The sequence below is a fragment of the Aquarana catesbeiana genome, linkage group LG04 (genome assembly GCF_042186555.1).
Source record: "Aquarana catesbeiana isolate 2022-GZ linkage group LG04, ASM4218655v1, whole genome shotgun sequence".
In the NCBI taxonomy this organism is placed as follows: domain Eukaryota; kingdom Metazoa; phylum Chordata; class Amphibia; order Anura; family Ranidae; genus Aquarana; species Aquarana catesbeiana.
The window spans coordinates 515,988,395-516,001,621 of record NC_133327.1 but is presented as its reverse complement, the minus strand read 5'-3'; the positions used below and the strand labels follow the sequence as shown (position 1 = coordinate 516,001,621).

At 40.5% G+C, this 13,227-nt stretch overlaps 1 protein-coding gene across 9 annotated transcripts in view; it reads left to right on the top strand.

The window, feature by feature from the left end:
- UTRN (utrophin) overlaps positions 1-13,227 on the top strand; it is a 1,071,426-nt gene that overhangs the window by 545,334 nt on the left and 512,865 nt on the right. The window contains exon 1 of one of the 9 annotated variants that reach the window (XM_073627749.1): positions 8,789-9,401. The exons of 7 other annotated variants lie outside the window; for them this stretch is intronic. In XM_073627749.1, coding sequence (XP_073483850.1) covers positions 9,258-9,401 — 144 coding nt within the window. In that variant the 5' untranslated portion in view covers positions 8,789-9,257. Of the gene's footprint in view, positions 1-8,788; positions 9,402-13,227 lie in introns of those variants that run through there. One more of the 9 variants, XM_073627750.1, reaches the window with a different exon arrangement.

The following is a 13,227-nucleotide window of genomic DNA, read 5'->3' as shown; positions in this document are numbered from 1 at the left end:
ACAGACGAAAATAAATCCTTCTTGGTTCGGAGGTTAAAGGTGCTAGCTATTGCTAGTAGCAGTAGACGGGAATTAATTCTGGACAGCCGCACTCATAGATTAGCCTTGTTTATTTAGAAGATGCACATCAAATACAGGGTAACAGCAGACAGGAATAGAGCTGACGTTTCGCATTAACGTTAGTGCTTACTCATAGCTCATGGTCGTTGGTTGTCGGGGTCTGTGTGCAATGACTTATATAGGCATGGGGCGTGGTCGACCCTGCCCCTTATGGTGTCACAGTCCCATCATGTCCCGGGTGGTGACGTCATAAGGGGCGGGGTCACCGGATAACATCACCTGGTGACCACGCCCCATGCCTATATAAGTCGCTGCGCACCGCGCACACGGCATTACAGCGGAAGAGAGCGACGTGTCAACATCGGAAGAAGAGAAGAGGGAAGAAGATGACAGAGAAGACCGGGCCAATGCTATAAAAAGAGTGGCAAAAGAGCAGAAGATAGCGGAGGAGAGGGAGAAGAGGCCGGAGAGAGCAGAGGAGTCAGAAGAAACCTCCGAGGTCGCAAGAGACCCCCGGAGCTGCCTAATAAATTACTTTAAAAACCTGTCTAGTGTGTGTTTATTTAAACTCCCCAAAGTCCACAAAACGCTACCCAACCGTCAGGCTGACCCATTGTCAGCGGTATTGACTGTGTGATGTCTTGTATAGGATGTTATATTGACTTTCTCTTACAGCCATTGGTGAAATTGATTCCCTCCTATTTGAAAGATACCAGAGACACTATCCGTTTATTAGAGGGATTAGACTACCGAGATGACTACTTGTTAGTCATGGCTGATGTCACGGCGCTCTATACTTGTATACCACATGGGTTGGGTCTGGTGGCTGTGGAATACTATCTGTCTACAAGCAATCAAATACCCATTGTGCAACAGCGGTATATTATGGAATGACTCCAATTTGCAACACAATGCAACTATTTCTGGTATAACAACCGGTATTTCTTGCAACGAAAGGGAGTGGCATTGGGGGCTAAATTTGCCCCAGTCTTGCTAATCTCTTCACGGCTCTGTGGGAGGAGGATGTCGTCTATGCTCTACAAAGACCTGAATTGGTCCTTTGGGCTAGATATATAGACAACAGCCTCCTCCTATGGAAGGGTGATGAGGAATCCTTGCATGACTTTATGGCCACCCTTAATAACAACGAGAGAGGCATTGTGTTAATTTATGAGACCAGTTCCACTACAATACATTTTCTCAATCTAGAGATTTCCATTGTCGACCATTAGTTGGTTACCAAGACCTTTTTCAAACCCACCGACCGAAATGGTTATATTCTGGTCGACAGCTGTCATTACAGCTCGTGGTTTAAATCAGTACCGTGCAGCCAATGACTATGCATCAGACGTAATTGTATGAATTTGTCTTATTTTTACCAACAGGCTGAAACCCTGAAGTCCAGATTTGTTGAAAAAGGATATCTTTCAACAACTATAGACGAGGAGATCAACAGGGTCTCGGTGATAGATCGGTGTACGTTAACCACTGAACAACCCAAACTAGTACCAGGTGCTAAGTTTAAATGGTCCTTTATTACTGAATTCTCTGTACAGCACAAACAAATTAAAAGTATTTTCTTCTACTTCTGCGATTTACCAAATTAAGCATTTTACCACCTGTGCCACCCGCTATATTGTCTATCTTATTATATATCCATGCAAAAAGCAATATGTTGTACAGACTATGAGATAATTTTCTGTTAGGGTGAATGAACACATTGCCAGTATTAAGAAGGGATGCATTAATCATAGCGTACCTAGGCATTATCTTCACCACCATAATAAAAATCCTTAGGCACTATATTCCGGGTTATGGACAAATTCGTCCCCCACTGGAGAGGTGAATCCTGTCTGGGAGGCGTTTCACAGTTAGAGACGTTCTGGATCCATCATCATTCTCCATACGGGATGAATATTGACTGGGGTATTAATGCCTTTATTAATAAAGCTTAGTTTTTGCGGTATCTTTGCTTTTTTTTTTTTTTTTTTTCTGGTTAGTGCCCTACGATATATCTTATACACTGACATTACTTGCCGTATTGCATTGTAGTTGTCAAGACACTTTATTTTTGATGCAGATTTGAGGTTTATATATTGTTTATTAGACCATGCATTGTGTATCATACCATGTATTGAGCAGTGGGAATCTAATTAGTTTTATTATATGTTTTTTCCACCTGTACATTTTGAGGGGACCTTACAATGATTGTTTTTGTGCTCTTCACTCTGAATTATGAGTGTATCACTAATAATCTACATTAACTCATCTATACCATTAGAGGTAGTAGGGTCCTCCCATTTGTATATGTAAGATGCTTCAGCGATCCTTGATCGATGATGCTTGTCATGTGAAGGCATAGACAGGTTTGCTGTTGCTTAGCTACATAAGTGATTGATACAAACCATACTTCCTGGTCATTTGACTTCAGTTATGTGTCTTCTGAGTGACCGCGGATTGGCCCATCTTCACACAAACTGGGTTGTGGTGTTGTGGTTGGTCCGGCCATGTATGGCTCATTTCTATCACATGACGCTGCTGAGCTTCTTTGACAGGTGGGCATCACCTTGTCGCAGAGCGTTGGCCAGCGCACCCTCTCATATCTGATTCACATGGGGGTGAGTCAGTAAGAGGCTTGGAATGCAAGCTGTGATGTGATATTCACTGCGCGAGATGACACTATACGACAGCAACGCAATGACGCGATTTGGACACCGTACTCTCCTGATTGGCTTGATTGACCAGGGGGAGTTTTAGATTACAGCTGTTTCGTTTTAAGTTTAATAAGACACGTGTCTTTTTGATTGTATGGATTACTATATATTGTGTGGTGTATGGTAGCAGGTTTATGCCCCAGTTGAAGTACTTTTGTACGAAACATGTTGGGTACTTAGCCTGCTTAGCTCTACACAACACGCTTGTCTTTTTACCTACTTTCTGATCACGATTTCTACACATCTGATGCGATGGTTGTGCTGTTTTATATTTTTTTACTTGAATACATTTTTATAAACATTGGATTCATCTGCACTATGTGGAGGCCCTTCTTTCCTATGATCTACGCTATTTCCCAGATGTAAGGAGCACCATTTTCACCAGGAACATCGCCACTGAAGTCCAGGTCTTTGGGTCATCCTTGGCTTTATAGATGCAGGTATAGACGCACGCCAATTCTTCTGTAGGAGTTCGGGTCGGAGATCGAGTTCCTGACGATTATTCATGCCTGTTTGACCCACCGCCGCTGGTGTGTGTCCAGAGCTTAGGGTAAGAGTACCCATTCCCCTCCCTGGTGTTGGATGCACACCCCCGGGTGCTGTGTGTGAAAATCACTCTGTATATTTCAGTTTCACCATCACACTTCATGAACGTCAGCACCCTGTGATTATGTTCAAGGGACTGAGCATGTCAGTTTGAACTTTTTCTAGGACTCTCATGTGGCTATTCATGTTTTTTGAATTTTGGAAAGTTTTTTTACCAGCTATTCCATGCGTTATTTATTCTGGCCAGTTTATGTCTGCATGTTTTGTCTGTGGTGTTGCACCACTATGAAAATTTCTGTTTCATTTTCAGGACCATTTCTTGTATATTCATGCACATAGCACTGTATATCGCTATTCGCTGTGTTACTTGGTATGGTTTGAAATTTTTTCACTTCCTCGAATATATAAGTATTTAGCACTATTTACACTTTATATTGAGCACATACCCCTAGGCATTCATCTGGGGTTTACATATATTTTTTAGCGCTGCATCTCTTTTATATTATTTTACTTGCCACCTGAATATTTATTACACTTTGGAAATTAGCCTTTAGTAAAAATATGCTTGTACCTCACATTTTTCCTTATGTGTGCATGCTTGCTTAAAGTGGACCTTTCAGTAACTTGACATGTCACAATATACAGCAGTAGTAACTGTTCAGAAAATATCCAGCTTTTATCCTTAGAGTGGAACTTCATGGTCATAATCTAAAAAGCAAACTTTTTTTTTATTTACTTTTTTTTTAATAATTCAGATTCCACCTTGCCCCCTGACTTCATTTGCATCTAGGCAAGAATGACAGGTACTCTGCTCATAAAGTCTCCTGGAATATCTACATTGCATATCCCAGAAGGCATCAGCTTCCTGGAGGAGGAAAGACCTTGCTGTGTGTCATCAGGGGTTCACTGCAAGAACCGGGAAAAGGCAGCTGACACCAGATGACACATATAAGGAAGAGGGCGGCACAAAACCCAGGATGTGGAAGCAGAGCTGAGGATTAAAACAAAGCACAGCTGGATTCGCTGGGTTTGCAAGTATGTTCATTGTGGATAATACCAGCGAAAAAGATGAGAGGGGATCTTAGACATCTTTAAAAAGTAGACCTTGGGCTCTAGTCAAGTGACTACTTGCAACAAGATCATGCCCTGCTGTATCCAGGAAGAATTATTTTTCCCATTCTCCTCTTCCAATGACAAGATTGCAACATTGCAACTTTGTAGCAAGTTACAAAGTAAAAGGCTGCATCAGGGACTGATCTATGAATAACATTTTCTGAACATAGCCAAGAACTGCACAGGCACCAGGATTTACGTGACTTTGTCATTCATAGGCCAGTAAATCAGTCCAGGAAGGACATGCTGACTCTGGAAAATTCTTGAACAAGTCAGGGGTGTCCTTTTGATGAGAAAATCCGAGGAAGGCATTGTGAGATAAGCATTGTGATCTGAACATAGATCAGTAATTGAAGTAAATGTATGGGATTCAAAGAGATCTGTGTAGAGTCAAGGTACAGATCAGAAAGAAAGCTGTATGAACCCCACATCTAGGTGTCCTACTTTGAAAGCTTAATTTGAATTTGGGTTAATTTATTTACTCAACAGTTAAATCTGGAAAACAACAATATATCAAAAGTCCATATTTTGGAGACATCTATCGAGTTTGGAGAAAAAGCTTGAATGTATAAAAACGCCAATTAAATTAATGAAATCAATGGATACAGCTTGTCTGTGTACATTAATTTGTCTTGATATCAGGTTCCTATAATCTTGTATATAGCAGAACACAGTTTTGAAGAGGAATGGCTAGCTCAAGGCTCGGTCAGGCTATTTAGACATGCACATTGGAGTACAGTGAACTTTATTGTCATGTTCAAGAAACCAGTTTGAGATGATTTGAGCTTTGTGGCATGGTGCATTATCCTGCTGAAAGTAGATCAGAAGATGGGTATACTGTAGTCATAAAGGGATGGACATGGTCAGCAACAATACTCAGGTAGGCAGTGGCATTTAAACAATGCTCAATTGGTACTAAGGGGCCCAAGTCAAAAATAAGGAGGAGAGCAAGAGAGTGGGACTTTACATAAAGCACATGGTTACAATAGAGTAAATTGGTGAACATATAGGAAATGTATTGATTATTATATAGTATATAATTACATATAATGTTGGTATCAATTATAGATGATGAGCATGGTAATAACAATAAACATGGTAATGACATTGGTATCTCATGATATAACCACAATAATATTCTATAGTTCACCAATAGATTGTATAAAACCATAAGTTGCGAAATAGTGCCTGCAGGACCTATGGCCTCATTAGTCCTGTAAAGGTGGGTATTACCTAACGACTTGAAGGTCTGGGTAAGTATTGGTAGAAACACAGCTTCTGGTAGCTCTACGTGTTTTGTGGCTTTTGAGCCACTCATCAGGAACAAGTGCGTGATGTATCTAAAATAGAATTTTTATATATGAGTAGTCTGGTATATATAAACATGAACAGGGGTAGGGTAAAGAAGGCCCCACACCTGGTGCATGCTTACTTACTGTAGTTTGTGTATTGATGGTATGGTGCCGGGCACCGCAAACCATCCAGGGGCACCACCAACTGGGAGCCGTGGCGGAAAACCCGGCAGGGATGACCCACACAGGCATCAACCAGGGCAGGCATGGGACCACGAGGCACTCCTGTGTAGGAAGTGAAAATACGAAGTGAATCTGGGAAGTCACTAAGAGATATGAGTGAAGGTGAGAAAGTGGTCAGAGGACCCGTGCTAGTAAAAAGAAAATAGTGTGCAGAAGTGAGGACTGACAACCCTGAAGCTAACCATAAACTGTGTGGGATGGAAGTGTGAGTGAGGGAAGTGGTTACCCACCAGTGGCACCTAGGAGGTGGGAGTGGAAGGCCCAAGGGGCAGTGATAAGGAGTGCAATATTACCTAATGTGGATGAAGAAACCGAGAAGAGGGGAAAAAAAGGAGATCCCAAGCTGTGTGGAGTCCAGTGTGCAGAGAGCCTCAAGTGCCAAGACTGCCCGGGGAGACGCCTATATATGCGCCACCACGGCACAGCCCACCATCGTCACGCCATGTAGCAGAGTGGAGGATGGACGCCGTCAACCAGGCAGCTATGTGCCCGGCCAACCGGCACCAACATATCTCCTATGTTGCTCACGAGTGTGGAAACCACCTGCATGGGCGTGACAGCGCCCAAAGGACCAATGTAAAACAGTTTATTGTTGTTAATTATTTTTACTCCGTATTCCAAAGGCTGTTTTTTTTTTTGTTTGAACGTGTGACCAGCAGAGGACTAGAAGCTCCTTATGCTTATGTTTCCCTGCAGATAGACTGGGAAAGAGCTGGGTCATGTGACGGCTGTATATTGATTAGGAAAAAGGTTCAATAATTACAGTGCCATCATCCAGATACAGAAATACAAGGGACAATAATAATTAAACAGTCTGTGTTTAGAAATCACTTGCACATGCATATTAACTTCGTAAACATATAACATGACTCTAAAACAGACACTCATAGGTGCCTGCATATACCCACAAATATCTTCATAAGCATCCCGAAAGTCCCAAAACTTACAATGGCTTAGCGGTTATCACATGTACCTTGCAGCACTGCAGTACCAGGTTGGGATTCGAGTCAGGGCACTGTCTGCAAGGAATTTACATGTTCTCTCTGTTCTTGGGTGGTTTTCCTCCCACTGTCCAAAGACATGCTGGTAGGTTTTTGGCTCCTGTCTAAATTGGCCCTAGTATGCATGAGCTTAGATTTTAAGCTCCTTGAAGGCATAGAGTGATGTAAATGTACAATATGTAAAGCACTGCATAAATTGTCAGTGCTATAAAAATGTCTATAGTAAATAGTAATGTGGATCCCAGCTTGCTCCAAAAGTTAGGTTCTAGCTTACCCCTATCTCACCTCTCACATGTGAGTGGAACTAAAAAAAGAGAGATCAAACCATATTCAGACTTCAACTATAACTGCTTGGGAACCAACCCTTTAACATCTAGTGATTACACCTTGGTTACATATCTAATCTGCCTTGCATTTACCTACAAACCTTTATGTGTAACATATAATAGGATTAAAGAAAATGAGGGGAGTGTTTCTTTTTTTATTTATTTATACACAGCTGTGTTTTTTTTTGGTGTTTAAAAATGTAATTAAGCTTTTGTGGACTGTATACCATGCTGTCACTTCCTTGGCACGGCATGACCATAGCAACTTGAGGTTTTTCTGTGCATACTAAGCAGTAGAAACTACCCACCACTTTTCTTCATTAGCCCAGTGTGCTTACTGGAGTGTAACAGTTACAAAGCTAAGTAAAAGCAGCTTTAATGCTCCCGCTGGATCAATCTGGTGCATCTGCTAGAGTGCCAGGTCAATGTTTGCTACATTTGTGAACAATTTCTGCTAGAATGCAACTAGTCCCTTTGTGGACTCAGTTACTATAGGTAAATTAATGCTCACAAACAATACTACAACTACTGAACTGTTTGTTTGTTAGACAAACTAGCATATTGCCCACGAAGCTCTGTCTAAATGATGAAGCTACACGCCATGTGATTTCATTAATGAGTCAGTTTTGGATGGGATGAAGTCCAAGGCAAAGCTGAAATATCACTCTATTGGGGTGATAAGGATTCTTGTAACTGGATCTTTAACCTGACCTGTGTATCGAACCCTGCAGATGTTTTCAACTGTATCCAACATTTTTATATCTATTACATATTTTGTATATATATATATATATATATATATATATATATATATATATATATATATATATATATATTTATACACCTTTTATTTTCTCTCACCCCACCCTTTATTTGCTTTTACGATTTTCTGAACTTGAATTTCCTAACTGCAGCATTGTGATGAAGACTTCAGAAAACAATATAGCACATGAATTGACTGATTTCCCCTGAACAGTTTGAGCCTTGGGCACATGCCCATGCACCTCCGTGATATTGTTTTATAATAGATGCTTCTGTGAGCATCATTGTAACATGTAATACAGTACTTGGAAAGAGGCAATAGTCTGCATTCCTAAATAATTCTACTTAGAGAAAATTAAATATAAAAACGTAGAATATGCATAGGAAAAATAGATTTGAATTGTTCAGCTTTCTACCTTTTTTGAACAAATCTTAGCATTTAACATTATTTATTTGCTACTCTGACATGCTTCTAGGAAGCAGTCAAGTGAAATCATGGGAGGGAGAATATAGAAGCAATACTGAGTTCAGAGAGGAGTTTAACAGAACCATTATTTGTTAGTATATTTACTGAACTCATGTTTTCTTTCAGTCGTGCACTCCCCTGCACTTTTCACTCTATCCCATCTTATGGCTATGTGTGATTAATTAGCATTTAACGTATGGCTGATGGAATTAGAGCAATTATCTCTCGGGTCTCCTCTGAAGATTTATCCCTGCCTGTTATTCACTCCTATGCAGCTGCATTCAGTCAGAGTCTAGCAGAGGGAGAAAGCACATCGTTCAGTAGAAGGGTGCAAGCATCTCTGCCTTTCTCTGCCCTTCAGTGTGGAATTAACTATATTTGCAGATCCATCATCACAACACGGGGGGACTCTTCAGTGTATTGTAGTCCTAATGTCTTCATCCTTAAAGTCACATCCCATTTAATGGATTTCAGTGGGGTAAACAAGCGTTTGGATAAGGCAGGCTGCTTCAGCTGCTGGCTCTAGCTGCCTTTTATAGAGCTGGGATATAAGGATTTAATATCAAGAAATCAAACTGAGGAGATGCTATCGACTTCTGTCTTTCCAAGCAGAAAGGACTTTGTACTCCTTAAAGCAATTTTTTGTCTTATATATTTGGAAGCGAGCATGCTCAGACAGCTGGCAAATGGTTGTCCAGTGACCAAGAGGGAATGATTGCCGCTTTTCATTTATAATGCAAATTCTGAGGTACCTCCAGAAGTGTGGCAAACTTAAAATGATGGCTGTCGTGAGAACATCTCTCCAGAAAGTTGTTGTTTTGTTGCATCACTTGCAAAGGATGGCAGTCTCTTCTCCTCGGTATCAGAAACTGTGCAAGGTAAGTTGGCCATGGGAGAGATGGTCCCTTCCTTGTCCCGTAGGATGCCAACTTTTAATGACATGAAAAGTGACCCAAACTTTTTTTTTTTTTAATAGAAACAGCACAGATCAATTGAGTTGTATGAATAATGCTTTTAACCCTATAGGCAGGTACGTGTCCTCTAATGTTATGTGAGGACATACCGTTCATCTTGCACAAATGAAAGAGGTAATATGTCTGTTGTCAGCACTGTATATTATTAAGGGGCCCCTTAGCTTGAGGTTGTGTACTTGTTACTGTTATCTATCAATGCTTTCATAAATTGTTTGAATTGATTAATTGGCAATTGCTAATTGAATATGGGAACTGGAATGATTTGGGAAGTAAGTGCCCTGATAATATTGTGATTTGATTGTTCCTTGTTCTACTTTTTCCATTTTTGAATGGCTGATGTACTCTATGGTATGTTCTCTATGTATATTATACAGTATGTGGTCTGCAGGTGACATCAGACCTTTTCCTATTCCTCTTTTATCATACAATATGTGTACAATATTCTCAGCCACTGTTTACTATATGATTCTGAATAGTACCTCCTATGATTGATTCTTTATGGAAATCAGCACTATATTTGGCATTGACAGTTGACTAGCCTGCATTCTCATTGAAGCTTGGGCTCATACATATGGATATGGACTTTAGTGTGATTTCATTATAGATATTAGGAAACATTGTCCCTTCTACAGAGCTAAGCCAAGCCTATTGTTTCAGTGGTATGCCTTTTAAATCTTGCATTTTACGCAAGCTGTGATTTTAGATATTGCTTCCTGTGTTTTTAGTTAGTGGTACCTGTAGATGTAGATCTAACAGGTTGTGTATTGTTGCTCAACCTGTAGAGTTTAACATGAATATACAATCGGCAACTACTGTGATAAAGGGGCTAACTGGCCCAAATCTGCCGGAGTATTTATTCTGTAATAAACTTTACTTCTATAATAACATTATTTCTAAAATATGTCAATTGCATGTCAATAGGTGAAATGGTTGTGTACAGTGGTGGGTTTACAAATAGGTAGGAGGTGAGAATGAGGACAAAGTGCTGGGAGAAGATGCTGGGTGGTGATGAATTCCTGGAGGAGATGGTGGGAGGAAGTAATATTAGACATGCTAAGTTGGTTTTAGATATAGGGCACTGGGGAGTCAATGATGAATTGTATGTGTCTTCTTTTTTGCCACTCCTGTCAAATGTTGATATCATTGGTTCTTGTCTGCTTTGTCCCTTGAAAGCAGCATAGATCGATATCCAGCAGGACATGAAACTTTTTTCTTTTATATGTCAGTAGTGTGATGTGAATGAATATTGTGTAATCTGGTGTATGAATATCTGCTTCTAATCTGTATTATAATCAGCATATTTTATTTAGAGGAGCAGCTACATCCCTCAATAGGAGCATGTACATTCATACATCAATTCATTTCTGTTCCTTCTGTGATACTATGGATGTGGAAAGGCTTTGAACACAATATCAACAGCTGTCTCTCCCTAAAGTTAGTTTCCTCTTCTTTGTGCCAACAGATGCATGTCAGTTTATTTCACTTTCTGAAATCATACTGCTTGTGCTATGCTAAAAGCGAGCAGTCTGTTATTGTGGCTATATTATAGGGAGAGTTTTGCATAGGAATATTTGATGAGTTGATCATACTTATTCCAACTATCATCTGCCTGGAGCAAATTTAGAGAGAAGCACCTCTTGCCTTTCTTTAACTTACCAAGCACAGAATACCCTTAAAATGTATGTATATGAGGTTTATGTATTGCATTCACTCAGTGTTAGTTTATGACATGGATTTGAATTTGAACGTTTTATTTCCACAGAAACAATGACATTTACTGAAAATAAATACATTCTACGTTAAGCAGCATGTTTTTTTTAAAAAACAAACTAGCAAAGTTGATGATAAGCTTTGTGCACATTAAGGCCTCTTTCACACGGGCGGCTGTTCTGCCGCTGTTAAAAGCATGTTTAGTTATTTTGAAATTCCAAGACTCCAGGCACAGCGATCACTTGCAGTTGTACGTTGTATGCGATTAGCTGCATTTAATCGCATTTACATGCGGCTGCTTTTAGCTGCGTTGGAACATTCTTGCCATTTCTGATGTGCTTCCTGTTTTTTTTTCCTTGTTGCTGCTGCTATCTGCAGGAGAAATAGTACACTTCGATTACCCGCGGTTATGTGCCGATAGCTGCAATAAATCGGTCCTAGACGCCGTCAAATTTATTTTTTCTAACCGCACAAAGCCCAATGTAACAAAATCGTCGCTAAATGCAGTGTGAGAATGGGGCCATAGGAAAGCATTGTTTGAGTTTAGCTGCAGTAGATAACTTGATCTATCCGCAGCTGAATTCTATCCGCCCGTGTGAAAGGGGCCTTGGGGTTTGCATAAATGCAAGTGTCATTGCACATATGTAAATAGCCTTGCTGTGTAAATGTAAAGAACTTTCTTGGGAGCTGTTTGTTCCCTGCCTAGAGTGGCCTGTTTGGATCATTTTAATGCTTTTGTCATGACGCATCAGAGAAAAAAAATATTATTTTTTCCTATCTGGGTAATGTATGATATGCACACCATGCTGTTATGAATATACAGAGCTCATGTATGATGCATTAAGGTACACTAAATGACCTCTCTCAGTCATGACTTTTTTAGAAAGTCAATGAAAGTACTCACTAATGGGGTAGATCTAGGAAATAACAATGTCAAATGTGTCAAAATGTCCAATAAAGAGTTCCATTTTGGTTTGTTTCAGTAATGTTTAACAAAATGAACTTTGTTTATAAATGAGGACAGTGACATTTTGGATTCCACTTTCCACCTTAAAGTGTTTGACCCCTACCTTCACATTTGGATACTGGCCATAATCATCAACAGTAGATAATGGCTGAAAATGTTCAACCTACCTGATTATCTCTAAGTGTTGTACAGTGATGGCAAAATAATTTGTATCTTTAAAAACAACCTTAAAGCGGAGTTCCACCCAGAAATGGTACCTTTCGGGGGGGGGGGGAGTGAATACCTGTCTTTGTCCACTTCCAGGAGTCCGGGCCGCAGCAAATTACATCACAGCTCGGCTCCCTGCTCCTTCCTCCGCCACCGGGCCAGTAGGAGAATGCAGCGGTGCCTTGCACATGCACAGTAGGGACCCGGCATGAAGCCATAATGCTACACTGCTAGGTTCCCTTACCCGCATTGGCGGCAGCAGCACCCGACAGCTGATGGAAACATCTATTCATATAACATTTATTAAAAGTCAGCAGCTGCAGTATGTGTAGCTGCTGGCTTTTAATTTTTGCAGGGAGGGGCAGACCTCCCCTTTAAGCTGGTCAAATCCATGAAATGACTGGAGCCTGAAACCTGTGATTTAGTTTGGAAATGGTTAGCAGTTCTACGGAGTATTTGAAGACACATATTGTCTACTGCTGTTTGAGGAAAAGGTTGTTGGCCTTTTTAAATCAAATCTGTACAAAACAGCAGGTTTGCTTAATGACCTCCCCAAGAAGCGCATACTGCAGGGCAGGAGAAAATAACTGGTACTTTCCCTTATAGAAGATTATGTGACTCGCTCCACTTCATCTAACACGACATTGTTGGTGATTGGTCCAGCACTGTCACATGAACGCAGTCCTCAGCCCTGTATAGTTTCCTAATAAAGCAACCTGGAGGTTCCACAAGGCTTACTTTGCTTGATTCTGACAGGTGAATAGAGTAGCCAGGAAACAAGGGAAAGTTGAGTTTATACTGCTTAAAAGGGGGCATTAAAGCAAATTGTTGCATGGTCAAAATATG